This window comes from Vespa velutina, chromosome 4, assembly GCF_912470025.1.
Source record: "Vespa velutina chromosome 4, iVesVel2.1, whole genome shotgun sequence".
NCBI classification, from domain to species: Eukaryota; Metazoa; Arthropoda; class Insecta; order Hymenoptera; family Vespidae; genus Vespa; species Vespa velutina.
The window spans coordinates 8,876,022-8,891,227 of record NC_062191.1 but is presented as its reverse complement, the minus strand read 5'-3'; the positions used below and the strand labels follow the sequence as shown (position 1 = coordinate 8,891,227).

At 26.8% G+C, this 15,206-nt stretch overlaps 4 protein-coding genes and 1 non-coding gene across 8 annotated transcripts; 2 read left to right on the top strand and 3 right to left on the bottom strand.

The window, feature by feature from the left end:
* Positions 1 to 70: 70 nt before the first annotated feature.
* On the bottom strand, positions 71 to 5,609 carry LOC124948989 (nuclear factor NF-kappa-B p100 subunit). Of its 4 annotated transcripts, XM_047493443.1 has the most exons (19): positions 5,456 to 5,598; positions 5,211 to 5,300; positions 4,687 to 4,830; positions 4,439 to 4,581; positions 4,158 to 4,324; positions 3,814 to 3,952; positions 3,351 to 3,492; positions 3,168 to 3,272; positions 2,983 to 3,094; positions 2,781 to 2,908; positions 2,523 to 2,702; positions 2,362 to 2,429; positions 1,987 to 2,256; positions 1,757 to 1,880; positions 1,378 to 1,622; positions 1,102 to 1,260; positions 872 to 988; positions 529 to 786; positions 71 to 454 (listed from the first exon to the last, which is right to left on the bottom strand). In XM_047493443.1, the coding sequence occupies exons 2-19, from the start codon at positions 5,287 to 5,289 to the stop codon at positions 353 to 355; spliced, it is 2,682 nt and encodes an 893-aa protein (XP_047349399.1). In that variant the 5' UTR covers positions 5,290 to 5,300; positions 5,456 to 5,598; the 3' UTR covers positions 71 to 352. The 4 variants fall into 4 exon arrangements, with proteins under 4 accessions (XP_047349399.1, XP_047349400.1, XP_047349402.1 ...); XM_047493444.1 differs by lacking the exon at positions 5,211 to 5,300 and having other exon boundaries at positions 5,456 to 5,609; XM_047493446.1 differs by lacking the exons at positions 71 to 454; positions 529 to 786; positions 5,456 to 5,598 and having other exon boundaries at positions 873 to 1,013.
* Positions 5,610 to 6,207: 598 nt separating this feature from the next.
* On the top strand, positions 6,208 to 9,035 carry LOC124948991 (lambda-crystallin homolog). The gene is made up of 6 exons (XM_047493449.1): positions 6,208 to 6,392; positions 7,223 to 7,410; positions 7,918 to 8,126; positions 8,196 to 8,353; positions 8,446 to 8,588; positions 8,647 to 9,035. The coding sequence occupies exons 1-6, from the start codon at positions 6,355 to 6,357 to the stop codon at positions 8,862 to 8,864; spliced, it is 954 nt and encodes a 317-aa protein (XP_047349405.1). The 5' UTR covers positions 6,208 to 6,354; the 3' UTR covers positions 8,865 to 9,035.
* A 33-nt stretch (positions 9,036 to 9,068) lies between these two features.
* On the bottom strand, positions 9,069 to 10,373 carry LOC124948992 (60S ribosomal protein L24). Its single transcript, XM_047493450.1, has 5 exons — positions 10,242 to 10,373; positions 10,044 to 10,119; positions 9,814 to 9,899; positions 9,568 to 9,729; positions 9,069 to 9,243 (listed from the first exon to the last, which is right to left on the bottom strand). Exons 1-5 carry the CDS (start codon positions 10,244 to 10,246, stop codon positions 9,108 to 9,110), a joined length of 465 nt encoding a protein of 154 aa, XP_047349406.1. The 5' UTR covers positions 10,247 to 10,373; the 3' UTR covers positions 9,069 to 9,107.
* LOC124948998 lies at positions 9,361 to 9,491 on the bottom strand. Its single transcript, XR_007100929.1, has one exon. It is a non-coding gene; the product is annotated as a small nucleolar RNA SNORA79 (small nucleolar RNA).
* A 50-nt stretch (positions 10,374 to 10,423) lies between the features above and the next one.
* On the top strand, positions 10,424 to 15,181 carry LOC124948990 (ATP-dependent RNA helicase DDX54). Its single transcript, XM_047493448.1, has 11 exons — positions 10,424 to 10,917; positions 10,997 to 11,373; positions 11,476 to 11,791; positions 11,889 to 12,099; positions 12,184 to 12,410; positions 12,482 to 12,673; positions 12,762 to 12,903; positions 12,974 to 13,166; positions 13,238 to 13,376; positions 13,451 to 13,601; positions 14,994 to 15,181. The coding sequence occupies exons 1-11, from the start codon at positions 10,723 to 10,725 to the stop codon at positions 15,176 to 15,178; spliced, it is 2,328 nt and encodes a 775-aa protein (XP_047349404.1). The 5' UTR covers positions 10,424 to 10,722; the 3' UTR covers positions 15,179 to 15,181.
* The last annotated feature ends 25 nt before the right edge of the window (positions 15,182 to 15,206 follow it).

The window sequence follows — 15,206 nt, the reverse complement described above, 5'->3', positions numbered from 1 at the left end:
CCTTATCCATAAATTTTTGATATAAGGTTACATGATTTTTGAAAATAACATAAACTTTTGTAAAACTTGCTTGATAGAATATTTAAATATATTTTAATAAAATTTATCCAAAGAGGATAATGTGAAAATACATCGAGAAATAGTTATACAAAACAGTATAAGTCAAAATAAATTTATATATAAATACAATGATTAATATACTAGTCTTATACATGATTCAACATTTACATTGTATTCATAAAAAATCATTCATAAAAATATATCTACATTGCCAAGAAATTAATAAGTACAGTGTGATGTATGTTATACAATTTTGTCATATAAATAATACTAGTAAATATTTTTATTTTCTTTATTGATGCCTTGTAAGGTCAACAATAAAAAGTGCTGCTTCATCTTCTTCAATTTCACTTAAAAGATCATGCATCTGTGTAAGTGTAATGTCGCTCTGTATCTAAAAAAGTGAAACAATTTTGAATAAATCGTAAATAAGAGCTATATGAAGAAAAAAAAAATAATATAACTTACATCTATATAATTTAAAAGTAATAAAGATGGACTTAATGAGTTTTGACACAATGACTGTAAAAGAAATTCAAGATTTAGATGTTTAACTAATTTTTTCCAGCCTTTTGTTTTATCCAAAATTGTGGCTAATTTTTGTTTATTTTCATTGTTCAACCAATTATTTTCTGTATCTTCTTCCAATATTTCTTCTTTTGTAAATAAGGCTAATTCATTTTCATCTTGTGTATTGTTACCATGATCCATAAGAAGTTGCAAAATCTGTAAAAAAGCACAGATACAATATTCTCAAACCTGAAATTATCTTACAAATATTTATTTACACATTTTTATTAAACTTATTTACTTCTGGCTTATTAGTGGCTAAATCAAAGGATGATTGTCCAGCAGTTTTTTTCATATTTTCGTCTTCAGATTCTGCTTCAACTTTTATGTTAACATCTTCATTTATCTCTTGTTCAGTCTGTCCGCAATTATATTGTTTATTACTTTAACATAGATCTTATGTCTTAAATCTTTGAAATAAAATGTTTATACAAAAAAATGACTATATATAATTCATATATATTTACATACCTCGTCTAAGTTCGAGCCACTATTATTTTGAATATGTGGATCTGCTCCGTATTGCATTAATAATTTGCATAATTCTTTTGCTCTTGTTCCAGTATATGCTACTGCAGTATGTAATGCCGTATTTCCACTAAAATTTCTTTTGTTTATATCAATATCACTCTGTAAAAATTATCATTGTTTAGTAAAAATGAATAGTAATTAAATATTAATACATTATCACTAGATAAATACCAAAAATAAATTTTTTATGTTAATTTATTTATACATTAAGCTTACATTTCTCAATAAAAATTCAACTATTTTTTTATGACCTCCTTCAACTGCTATATGTAATACAGTACGGCCGTACGATTTATCCGTATTATTTACATTACTTCCTACTCGAACGAGAGAGCATATAGCATCATATGAACCTGCTTCAGCAGCGAGTTGTAAAGGTGTCCATCCAAGATCATTGTAACTTTCAATATTAATTAGTTTATTGGATAATAAAACATCAACACATGCTCCAGCATTAGGTACTACAATAAATTTATAAATTTATAAATTTTTTATAAAGAATAATAGAAATGTATTTGATGTAAAACAAAATGATCATAATTGTGTGTTTATATTATATGTGTATGTGTGTGTATATATTTCTTATAGGACTTACTTCTTACAGCAGTATGTAATGGAGAGAAACCATGGTCATCACATATACTTGGATCTGCTCCGAGCGTTAATAATGTTTCTATAATGACTGGCTGATTTTGTAGGACAGCATAATGTAATGGTGTCTAATTTGTGATATAATAATAAAAAATTCATATAATAAAAGTAATTAGCATAAATGATAAAATATTAAATTATTGATATTTTAATGTAATATAAAAGAAAACATACTTTTCCTGAACTGTTTTGGATATTTACAATTATTTGATATTCTGGATCAATTCCCATAAGTATCAAAATATATTTTACTATGTCACATTGACCATAACGTAAAGCTACATGTAATGGTGAATCACCATAAGTAGACCTATCCATAAGTAACTTCTTTAATTGTTTTTTTTTATTAGAACTAATTTCTCCATTTTTATCATTTATTTCTATGCGGATAATATTCATGGCTTCAAAAACAATATTTTTGGCAAACATGACATCGTCATCTAACTGGTAAAAATAATAAAAATATATTCATGTAGTAGATGATTACATAAAATTTATATTATTATTATAATAATAAATATAAGAAAAATAAATTGGTAAAAGACCTACTGTTTTTGCAGTTGGACCATCAGATGTCAGCACTCCTTCTTCACTATTATTTAATAGTTGCATATATTCTACAATTATAATGTATTAAATGTATTAAATATTTTCTTAAATACAGATAAATCATAAAAGATTAAATAAACCTGTATTTGACAGTAACTTACTATCCAGGTCTATGGTGTTAACAAAATTACGTAATTCCGAAGATGAGCAACCTTGTAGTAAGATATCTTTTATTTCTTGGCTATCATTCCATTTTGTAAATGAATCATTGTTTTGCATAGTAGGTAACGATTGTGCCAATTCAATACTATTTGAATAAGATATACGTGGTCTTTTCTTACCTACATAAAGGAAAGAAAATAAATTAGAATTATATATTCAAAAAATGTATAAACCTAATAAAAATTAAAAGTAAATACCTAATATTTTGTCACTTGGCTTATATGTAAATTTAATAGGTTCTGAGCAATCATGATCACTTGGTCGTTCTAACTGTACATAAACTTCTTTTGAAGAGGTAATATTTATATCTTTATATGGTGGAGTGCTTAAATATAAAATCGAATATTATAAAGATGAATATTAATATTGCTGATTTTGGATACATGAACTTATACATACCGAAATACAATAGCATATTGATGATGTACATCTAACTCAGAAAAACGACCATAATCAAACCAGATTTCATTATCATCTTCATTTAATTCAAAAAATTTTATTCTTATATTTTCTGAAATAAAAAATTTTAATAATTTAACATATTTTCCATGTTATTTGGTAATGGAGAAAAATTTGTTATTTACTTTTTCCAACTTTTTCTACTAATATAAATACTTCTTCTCCACCTTCACAAGAACTTGTAAATTTATCAATTCTGCAGATTTTCAATTCCCCAGTAAGAGCACTTTCTGAAAGAATAAAAATTATGCAAGTAAATGTTACACAGATATAAAAAATAAATCACATTATTTAATTAAAATACTTACTAAGATTATTAATCGGATTAGAGTAAACGGGTTCTGTAAGTGGATTCATAATATTATTACTACCCTTAATAAAAGCTTGAAAGCACAGAGATACACTATTAAGATTTATTGATTTTTGTTTAATATCTGCATCAGCTTTAATCTGTGAAAATAAATATTTATATTACTGATAATTATTATTTATTATCCATTTTAATATTATACAGGGTGTCTCAGGTTTAAACGATCGAACTTCACCAGTGTATTCTATGAGTAGAAATAAGAAAAAATGTTATATAAACACAGGCCCATAAATGCCTTATAAAAAGATTATAACAAAAATATAAAAGCAAAAGGCAATAAAGTTTACGATGAGTTTCATTGAATAAATGAATATATCAATTTCAAAAAGATAACATTTTTTTGTCTTATTTCTACCTATTGAATATATCAAAAGATTATCTTTCCATGAAATCATTTATACCTGTACTTCATCACGTATTGAAAGAGTTGCATTAATATTTTTTCTTTTACGTTCTTCTAGTAACTCAAATTGAAGTTTCCGTACAAGTTCATCCTTAATATGCTTTTTTGCAGTATGTATTATACCCAGTCCATGAAATCTATAAAATATTGGATTTAGAAAAAATTTGTTTGTTTAAAATATTGGATTTAGTAAAATTTGAAAAACATATACAGCTACATAATATGATTTTATATTGTCTTATATAAAATAATAAAGATATAAATTATAAATATATAAATTATATAATTATTATTAAATATATCAATTATTTTTAAAATATCAAATATTTTGTATCAACATACGCAGCAGTAAATTGATTTTCTTGAGAAACTTCTATTTCATGGGGATCATCTTTATCTTTATGTCCTTCCCTTTTGATTAAATGATGAGCATGTGGAAGTCTTGCTTTTTTATCATCCGATGTAACCAATGTACAACGAACTATTGCTTTATCATGAAAATTTCTTAACTGAAATAAATTTTAGAAACTTTTTAAATTTTAATTACAAAACGTTGAAAATTTATATTTTTTTCAATATTCATTATACGATTATTATTTTGTTAAGAAATTAGTTATACTTACTTGAACAGTAGGAGCAGTCTTTCTATGAGCACTCATATTATTTGATGCAACTATACTTCCATGTGTACCGATCATTTCAGATTTATAACGAAACCTAAATTTCTCTATTGGTTGCTCTGTTATGACAAGATGTGGTTCACCAGCTAGTCCCAATTAAGACAAGTTTATTAATTATTTTATAAGATATTTTTACTTTCATATGTTGTAATTAGATTATTCTAGAATAATAAAAAAGAAAATATACGTACCAATAAAATCATCTAATACATATGTAGACATATGTGATGGTGATGAAGTAGTAGACATAGGTGATTCAATATTGAAATTTATGTGTGGATCTATAGAATTATTATAGAGACTTAATGAACTAGTATCGTTAATGAACATTGGATCTGAATAAAAAAAGAAAACAATTTATTAGTTATTTAATATATGAATGATTTCAATATTTATTAATATAATATTTTTATGATTATATATATATTACATATATATTAGTCTACATAAAAAAATTATTTTTCATTATATATTTAAACACAGATTGCAATCATATAATCGTTTACATAAATGCATGATACTTTTGTACGAATATTAAATTATTATTCAGTACATTTAAATATTACACTCTTTTTCGTTAACGTTGAAAATGCCACCTACACTTTGAGAAATACGTTTATTACTAAAAATAATTTGTTATAACAAGAATCATCATTTTTAGTAGAACTCTAATAAAAAACAAACATAAATCTTAAAGAAATCATTATCCAATTACCATTTCCGTAAGTACCATAATCCTGCAGACCATTGATTGCTTCTCTCATCACTACGAAACTTTCATATGCTTTCGGCATTTTTAAATGCACTAATAAAAGAAACAAATAAATCCTGAAATGTACAATATATTCCACAAAGACCACCACCTTTTTAACCTTAATCTATTTTCAATCAGACAACATGTAAAAACAAAACGATTGCAATCTTATAAAGATCTCTTCAGACTGCGCGCAATGTACTCACCAAATAGATATTATCACAATGACTCAATACTCAACTGCATTGACAAAGTAACCTTGATAGACGTTAAGGTTTTTCCCCGTGAAGTAACAAACACAAAGAATCAATTGCGTGTAGAACGTGGGTTTTCACGCGCATGACAATATGCTTAATTCTCAATACTTGATTTTTTGAAGGTTACAAATTTCATTTTTTTTTTATAATTAAATAGTAAACTAATAAGACTAAATCCTATTAAATGTTTCATAAAATTCACTTTTCTTTATTTTTTCGATTATAAAAAATAAATTTCTCTTTGTTAAAAATAAATAGAATATTCCGTTATTATTCATATATATTACATTTATAAAAATATTTTTCTGTTACTTTAACGATTTAAACTTTTAATAAAGTAAGAAATATTTGTTTATATTTATATTTAAGCATATCTGTTACAGCAAGTTGTGTAATTACGTTGTAGACAAATTTAAAGTTTTTTTCTTCTTATAATATTTCGTATATATTACCATATCTCAAAATAATAATCGAATTTAGTAAAATATATTGGTAAATAAATGTCAAATAATGATATTAGTATTCATATTTTTATTCTTTTTTGTTTAAAAAATATTTTAATTTTTGTAAAATTTGTACTTTTAGTTTGTCAACAACTTTATAGTTGTGTCGATATATTACCGATAGAATGCAAGCGAGCTGTAAAAAGGCGTAACAAAAAATATTGTCGATGGATGTAGTAACACTCACTGTAAGGATCTTGTAAACGTGGTGGGGATTATTATCGCAATGTTCTACGTCTTATATGTGGGAAAGGAGCAGTATTAAACAGTACATAGTTTTAATTCATTACAGCATCAACTAATTATACTATTCAAGGTTCTGTTTAACCGACATAGTGAATTAATATGTCTACCAAAAATGAAAAAATTGGTATCATCGGAAGGTAAATACATCTTAAAATTTAAATTATTTAATTTAATTAATAAGTAAATTTTTATGAAGGAAACTTCATTTAAATTTGTAAGTAAGTCGTTGAAATATTTACAAGTAAATTATTAAAGTATTTACATTTGCTATCAGTAAATATAATTTTTTTTTTTAAACTTTCGTATATTCTAAATGATCTTTGGTAATAGAAACGATAAACTTGTTTAGGTCATTCAAAAGATGATCTGCGTATAAAATTTTGTACAATGATTTTAAAGTAAAATAACCAGTTTTAGGCTTTTTATCGACTTCCAAGAAAAAATATTACGTTACCTTGTTTACTTCTTTTTCTTGTTAATTGCGTCTAATGATTGCTATTAAAATTCTTTCACATTTTTTTAACTTCGTATTATTTTTTATACGTGTCATTCACTATTTGAAGACAAAAGAATATTACAAAATTAATAATTTTTTGAGAAATCCACTAGTAATGTTTCGAAATTGAACTCTAAAAACACAATATTGAGCTGCATTTTTTAAAGATAAGATAATAAAATAGAACGGCAAAATTTATAAGTATAATCCTTCATTATATATATATATATATTATGTCTGTCGATGTATATATATATATACATATGTATAATATCTATCTAGATAAATTGCACTTACAAATAAATAAGACCTATACATGTAATTGCTATCATATCGCATTACATACGATGTTGTTCAGTTTTTTTTAATAGACTTATTTGCTTTTATATTATAGTAATATTATTTTATATTATTTTTATAGTAATATTATTTAAATAAATATTAAAATTTTAATTCATATAAAATTTTCAGTGGTTTAATTGGCCGCAGCTGGGCGATGCTATTTGCTAGTGTGGGATATCAAGTGACAATTTACGATATTGTCGAGGAACAAATTACGAATGCTCTCGAAGACATTCAAAAGCAATTACATCGTCTGGAAAAAGATAGCCTCCTTCGTGGTTCTCTTTCTGCTGCTCAACAATTTCAACTTATTAAGGGTATACTTTATATAATAATTTGAAAAAAAAAAAGAAAGAAAAAAAAAATTTAATCGATTCATCATAAATATAAACATACATGTAAGGTAGGAGAAAAAACTTGTTCAAACTTTAATTTTTATTTTTTGATTATAAATATTATCTGATGTTTTATCATACAATTTTTTATGAAATTTGATTCATTTATCAAAAAGTCAATACTTTGTCGAATCGAGTTATATAACTGTTGGAGAACTTATATAAGATAAGTAAAGATTAAGGCACACATAGATATCTGTCTATATTGGGAGGGGGAAAAAAGATTAAAAAATAAAAATTAAAGTTATAAATAACGCTAGTAAATTTTTAAAGAATGTATTTTATTGGAAACTTGCATATGGAAAGGTTATTGATTTAGTTCTTTGCGAAAGCACTATGCAATAATATAATTTCTTTAAACGTGTCCGACTATATATATTTAATGTTATAGATTAATATAAAAATAATAAGATATTTTTTGACTCTTAGGATCATCGAATTTAATTGAAACTGTAAAAGATGCAAAGCTTATTCAAGAATGCGTACCGGAGAATTTACAGTTAAAAGTGAAAGTTTACAATGATCTCGATAAGATTGTCGATAATAAAGTCATTTTATCGTCATCCACGTCGACATTTCGTCCTTCGCTTTATAGTGAGAAATTGAAACATCGAGATCAAGTAGTTGTATCTCATCCCGTAAGATATCTCTTTCATACAAAAATTTTTTTATTGTGATATATTTATTAAAATATTTTATAAATTTAGGTAAATCCACCGTATTATGTGCCTCTGGTTGAAATAGTTCCAGCACCATGGACTCGTTCCGAAATACCAAATCAAACAAAAGCCATTATGATTGAAATCGGTCAATCACCTGTCGTTCTCACTAGAGAAATTGATGGATTTGCTCTGAATAGAATACAGTATGGTCGCATTGTAATTTTAACGCTTTTTGTATGATAAATCGTACCTTTCTAATGAAATTATTATTATTTAAATCTCTTATGTTTTATAGGTATGCAATCCTAAATGAAGCATGGAGATTAGTAGCTGATGGTGTGCTTAGTGCAAAAGACATAGATGCAGTAATGAGCGAAGGTCTTGGAATGAGATATGCATTTCTAGGTGCTTTTGAAGCCGCGCATCTTAATTCCGAAGGTATATATAGTAATAAAAATAAACAAATATATACATCTAAGATATACTTTTCTTTCAGGTATGAAAAAGTATTGCGAGGTATATAATAAATCAATTTATGACGTAAGTGTAACTTTCGGTCCGGTACCAAAATTTGTTGGAAATATGGCGGATAAAATTAGTAACGAATTAAATGAGATGTGTCCTCTTGATAAATTACAAGAACGACGTGCATGGAGAGATAAGGCGTTAACGAAGTTATCGATCTTGAAGAAAGAATTGAATAAAGAAAAATAAAGCTACAGTTGGTACTACAACAATTATTCTACGACGTACAAAGTATAAAATACTTTAATTGGAATTCAATAAACTATTGTTTTTATCATCCTATGTATATCCTTTCGAAATATAATTTCCACATGGAAGTTTTCTTTCACATAAATAAAATTGGAAGAAAATTAAAATGTTCGGACGTACTATTATTTAAAATAGAATTAAAAATCTTAATTAAAATTATTTTATTGGTATGTCACAGAAAGATTAACGTTTTCCACCAACACGAGGTGCAGATTTTTGCGTCACTTTTGCAGCTTTCTGTTTAGGCATAGCCTTAGTTTTAGGAGGTGCAACAGCCTTCTTTGTTGCTTTTGCTGCTTTCTTCTGTTCTTTAGCAGCCCTAAAAGTATATCAATGTATATACTATATATATAGTGTATATACTATATCAGTATATATACTGATATAATCATTGTATATATTAATATGTTACATATATATATTAAATAATTAATATTTTTGTATGAACCCGCAAAAGCCAGACAGTGTTATAATAATGCACAATTCTGGGTGAAGCAATCCATATTTATTCTAAGACATTCTGAAATCTAACACGATATAAAGATCTTGTTAGAGGAACAGTTGTCTATAGAGAAAAATACCTAGTTAACTTTGTATTGTACAAATCTTATATAAATAAGCAGGTAAATCGAATAATACTTACTTAATAGCTTGTTCCCTCTGTGCTTTACGAATTTCTGGTTTCATGTTACGTTTAGCCAAGATATCTGTAAGAGAAGCACCCACAATAGCACGTTGGAATTTTTGAGTACGCCTTGTCCTCTTCTTGGCCTGTTCTTCTTCTTGTCCCTTTTTATGCTTTCGTCTGTGTAATTTATATGACAAATATAATATAAAAAAAATGAATATGGAAAATAAAAAAGAAAATTAAAAAATTAAATGAACATACCTATACAAAACAGTCCACGTAACTTTTCTAGGATTACGCCTCATTAAGTGAGCAGATTCGCATTTTGAGTTGAGGAAAGTAAAAGTCTATAAAAAAGTAAGGTTATGTAGAAAAATAATAAATATATTTTTTATAGAGTTGTTAGTATTATATGATTACAAATAAAAAATTTATCCTAAAATACTCGAAATTGAATAACATTTATAAAATTAAAATAGATTTAAATATACCTTTCCATCAACTTTAACCATGGTTTTACCATGGCCAGGATATATTTTATATCCGCTATAAGCGCAAAGACCGATCCTATAAAGATATAACACATATTAATAAAAATATTGTTCTTATTATCACCAACTATATACTTTGCATAAATTTAACAGGATTGCATTAAGTTTATTAGATATTCTCATATAAGCACAACTTACTTCATTTTAACTTTACACGAAAGGAAAGATCCTACAAAAATGGCCGAAGCTTCGTAGCATACAGCTATGTTCACGCAGAATTTCAGGTCTACCAACTTAATAGATATTCAATAATTTTAACATAAATAATGAAATTTAGAAAGTTTGTATTGTATATAATAATATAGTATATAAAAATTTATATTTTTTGTTCAATTTTTACATGAAGCAGTGTAAGAAGAATAATTAATCTGGAGTATTAGTAATTGTACGTGAAGAAGTTTTACAAGGTTGTCTCACTGATATTTAACTTCATAGCTCTTAAAAATCGTACATGTGCACTCAATTATTACACATGTGGTCAATGTGATGATTTTTATTGTGTTAGGTTATGTTACTACACAATTAGTATATTTGTATATTAACGATTGAAAGAAATCTTAACGTTGATGTCATTAATTTATTTATTTTGATTTAAGTATTTTTTAAATAAATATTTAAAATGAAGGGTACAGAGGTTATTGGTTTTGGAGAGACAGAAGAACTTAATAAAAATGATGAAGATGAAGAAATTTTGGACATCAAGAAAAAAGCTTCTAAAAAATCAGGTGGATTTCAATCTATGGCTCTTAGCTACCCTATTATAAAAGGTATATTAAAACGTGGTTATAAAATTCCAACACCAATACAGAGAAAGGTAAGCATGATTGATATATTACTTTATAAGAAATTTAAAAAAAGATAAACAATATTAAATATGAAGATTTCTTCGATAGACAATTCCTTTAGCTCTTGAAGGAAGAGATATTGTAGCTATGGCCAGGACAGGTAGTGGAAAGACAGCTTGTTTTTTAATCCCATTGTTTGAAAAACTCAAGACAAGACAAGCTAAAGCTGGTGCACGTGCTTTAATTCTTTCACCTACGCGTGAACTGGCAATGCAAACATTGAAATTTATAAAAGAGTTAGGAAAATTTACAGGATTAAAAGCTGCAGTGATATTGGGTGGAGATAGTATGGATAATCAATTCAGTATTATTCATGGAAATCCTGATATTATTGTTGCCACACCAGGCAGATTTCTTCATATATGTGTTGAAATGGATTTACGTTTAAATACTATAGAGTATGTTGTGTTTGATGAGGCTGACAGGTGAGATCTTATGAAAAATATGGTTTTATAAAATAATTTTAATATTTAATACGCTAATAGTAATATTATAAAATAAAATTATAAGATAATATAAAATTACAGATTATTTGAAATGGGTTTTGGTGAACAAATTCATGAAATAGTTAATAGATTACCAGAGACAAGACAAACTTTACTATTCTCTGCCACATTACCTAAGATTTTAGTAGAGTTTACTAAAGCAGGTTTAAGTGATCCTGTTTTAATACGATTAGATGTTGAGAGCAAATTGCCAGAAGAATTGAGTTTATCATTTATTATTTGCCGTCCTGAAGAGAAATTGGCTGTGCTTCTAGCTTTATTAAAGAATATCATTGCAAATGATTCGCAAACTGTAATATTTGCTGCAACTATGCATCATGTAGAATACCTCCATCAGGTAAATTTATAATATTTATTGTATCTTCATTTTATTATTAGGAAATGAAGTAAATACACATGAAAAATAAATACAAATACATAAAATTTATCAACAGATATTAGACAAAGCAGGAATTTCAAATACATTTATTTATTCAAATTTGGATCCATCCGCACGTAAAATAAATGCTGCTAAATTTCAAATGAGCAAAGTAAAGACTTTAATTGTTACTGATGTTGCTGCTCGTGGTATAGATATACCTCATTTAGATAATGTTATTAATTTCAATTTCCCAGCAAAATGTAAATTGTTCGTGCACAGAGTAGGTATGTATATGTCAAATAGATCTTACAGATTTTGAATCAATCAATTATGTTCGTTTATTTGTAATTATGGATTTTCTTACACAGGTCGTTGTGCACGTGCTGGTCGAATTGGAACTGCTTATAATATTGTAACTCCTGATGAGTATCCATATCTTCTAGATTTACATCTATTTCTTGGTCGTTCATTAAATATAGTTCCTCTATCTAGTACAAGCAATGATATGGAGTATATAATAGGAAAAATGCCTCAAGCTATGATAGAAGAAGAACTTGCAGAATTAATAAATTGGCATGATTCATCTACTGATCTAGTAAGTCTAAAAATAAAATAAATTCTAAAATAGATGGTAATAATGTGAATTAATTATGTCTTTGTGTGTAGAAAAACATGGAAAAAGTTTGTGACAATGCTTATGAACGTTATATTAAATCTCGGCCAGCAGCATCATCGGAAAGCGTTAAGCGAATGAAAGAATTGAATATTAATTCAGCAGGTATAATACCTGAATATTCTAATATTAATCCTGCCACAATGGATATATTAACTAAAATGAAACAATACAGACCTCAAGGAGTATGTATGTTATAGAAAATGTGGGTTCTATTAATTTTTTTTTTTTATTATAAATGTATTTCTTATTTTTATATTTTTTTTGTAACAGACAATTTTTGAAATCGGCAAAAAAACAGGTTCATTAGATTATAAAGTAATGAAAGAAAAACGAGCATTTCATAAAGATAATATTTTGAACTTCCATAAAAAAATGGAAACATTAGAAGCAAAGAAGGAAGAAGCAGCAAAAAGTAAACTTATATTTTATCTAAATATATCTTTTACAAAGTGTTGTAGTGTTACTTTACATACCATTTGCAGATATGTTTCAAAAAACTACATTACCAAAAAGTAGTGAGAATGAAATTAATGAAGCATTTAATAAAGTGATAATGCCAAAAAAACGAAATATAGAAGATTTGTATAAAAATACTAAGAAAAAGAAACGTTTGGCTACTAAGGATGAAGAATTTTATATTCCGTATTCTGCTCCAGATAAACATACTGAAGATGGGTATGTTTTAAAAAATATATATATTTTTTTATTGTGTATATATTAATTGTAATCCTTAAATTTTTTTACAGATTGGCGGTAAATAATTTCATGACAGAAGCAGAAAAGGCACAATTAGATTTAACAGCAGACAATGAAGAATCTTTACGGCTACAAACACAACTTAAGAAATGGGATCGTAAAAAGAAAAAAATGATTACGATTAACAATGTATGAATCAATTTTAACTTATTACACGCAATGTTAAATTTGATTATTTTATATTTTTCTTTTTTTCCTTTTAGGATCCAAAAGCTGGTAAAATACGTACCGAATCTGGAGCATGGATTCCTGCTACATACAAAACAAACCGTTACACGCAATGGAAGGAGAAGAGTAAAGTCGATGCTATGGCTGACGAAGATAGCGAAGAAGAATCACTACAATTGCAAAAATGTAAGTTTGGATATTATACAATTTAAGAGAAAGAAAGATATAAGATAATCGTTGTGTGATTTATTCCATGTACGATATATACATATACATTGTAAATAGATTACTTTGCCAGACAGTCATTAATTCTTTGGTCTATATAAAGGCACAGTATGGTCCATGTGTAAGTTTTCATAGTACATCTGGTATAAATCGAGACAAGTTGACAAGTCAATCTCAAGCACGTTTAAATGCAGGAAGAAGGTCATTGATCTATCTACGCCCGCTACTGATTTATTTAATTTCAACTTACGAGTAATCATTGCATTATCAAAACAGGTTGAATATTACGATATTTAAAATATCCTATCTAAAAAAGATATTTGAATTTGGAATCATCTAATACGATATAGAACTATAGTAGATTCGAATATTTGTATCGTCATACTTTTTATCTTTGTCAACAAAGATTATCGACTTTTATTTAAGAGAGAATATTTCATACATATAACAAGATCGTGTATGCATGGCGTAATACTTATTTTTATATTTTTAACAAATTAATTATACAATCAACCGATAGCAAAATTATCGATGATAGAGACGGCACTTTTGAAAATGACATTTTGCAATTCCATCCTTCGTTTATAAACACGTAAATATATTTGAAGATTAAATGAATTCTAAACGTATGTTATTGCTTTCAATGATTGCAGTATGACTAAGCATGAACAAGGTCATAATTATTTCAATTATTCGCATTTCTTCTAATGATTCTTGCATTTACATTTCGTACAAATAATAAGATATGTTGTAACAGTTAATTGTACGCGAGCATACTAGGACACACTTTAATTAGACATGTTTAATTCTTTGGACCATAATTATATAGACCAGAAGCTACGGTTGGAATCTAAGATGTTCGTGAGATAAATGAAAAAATTCAAAATTTGATCACACACTCTCTTGATATCAATTATATTTGAATTTAATTGTCATCAGAGTTCTTGTTATTTTGCGTCCTAACTTTTCTTCTTGAACGCTGTTATAAAATAACGTTATCTTAAAATCACGGCCTTGTGTTGACGACAATAAGATAAAGGTACGTACGAACTTGCATCTAACAAGAGAACAACACGTGATCAAGCTAGTATTTGATTTCATTCACGTCCTTGTCGATGATTTTAAAGGCACGCAAAATGATAAAACCTTGAAAAATATGACAACGTAATGTCTTGAAAATGATATACGATAACGAGAATATACGAACTTATACTTTTTTGTTGTTTTCTTTTTTTACTTTTCCTTTTAATATATTATCATCAAATCTTTCTTAATAATTTTTAATTTAAAATTATATTCGCACGTTCTATATGTACACATGCTCGTTCTGATAGAAAAAACATTTGATTTTAGTGCAAACAAACGTCAATACACATTGGGCGCGTCATAATCAAAAGATCAAGGAGAAGGTGAAGGCAAAGTCAGAACTGAAAAGACCGGAACAAATTTTGAAAGCTCGTAAACTCTTGGAAAGGAAGAAACAACGAAACGGTAGAAAGGGCCGGAAAGGTCAGAAGAAAGGAAGAAAGTCTCATTAAAAGGTATCTAATTATATATATACATATA

Bases quoted from the DNA above. Each gene is read 5' to 3' on its own strand.
- LOC124948991 (XM_047493449.1), top strand. From the start codon at position 6,355: ATGTCTACCAAAAATGAAAAAATTGGTATCATCGGAAG. The intron at 7,411-7,917 runs GTATACTTTATA...TTTGACTCTTAG, and splicing joins ACAATTTCAACTTATTAAGG to GATCATCGAATTTAATTGAA. The intron at 8,127-8,195 runs GTAAGATATCTC...TTATAAATTTAG, and splicing joins AAGTAGTTGTATCTCATCCC to GTAAATCCACCGTATTATGT.
- LOC124948990 (XM_047493448.1), top strand. From the start codon at position 10,723: ATGAAGGGTACAGAGGTTATTGGTTTTGGAGAGACAGAAGAACTTAAT. The intron at 11,792-11,888 runs GTAAATTTATAA...ATTTATCAACAG, and splicing joins ATGTAGAATACCTCCATCAG to ATATTAGACAAAGCAGGAAT. The intron at 13,602-14,993 runs GTAAGTTTGGAT...ATTTGATTTTAG, and splicing joins ATCACTACAATTGCAAAAAT to TGCAAACAAACGTCAATACA.
- LOC124948989 (XM_047493443.1), bottom strand. From the start codon at position 5,289: ATGCCGAAAGCATATGAAAGTTTCGTAGTGATGAGAGAAGCAATCAAT. The intron at 1,623-1,756 runs GTAAGTCCTATA...AATTTATTGTAG, and splicing joins ATTACATACTGCTGTAAGAA to TACCTAATGCTGGAGCATGT. The intron at 787-871 runs GTAAATAAGTTT...GCTTTTTTACAG, and splicing joins TAGCCACTAATAAGCCAGAA to ATTTTGCAACTTCTTATGGA.
- LOC124948992 (XM_047493450.1), bottom strand. The intron at 9,900-10,043 runs GTATATTTAAAT...ACTTTTTTATAG, and splicing joins TGGTTAAAGTTGATGGAAAG to ACTTTTACTTTCCTCAACTC. The intron at 9,244-9,567 runs GTAAGTATTATT...ATATACTTTTAG, and splicing joins CAGAGGGAACAAGCTATTAA to GGCTGCTAAAGAACAGAAGA.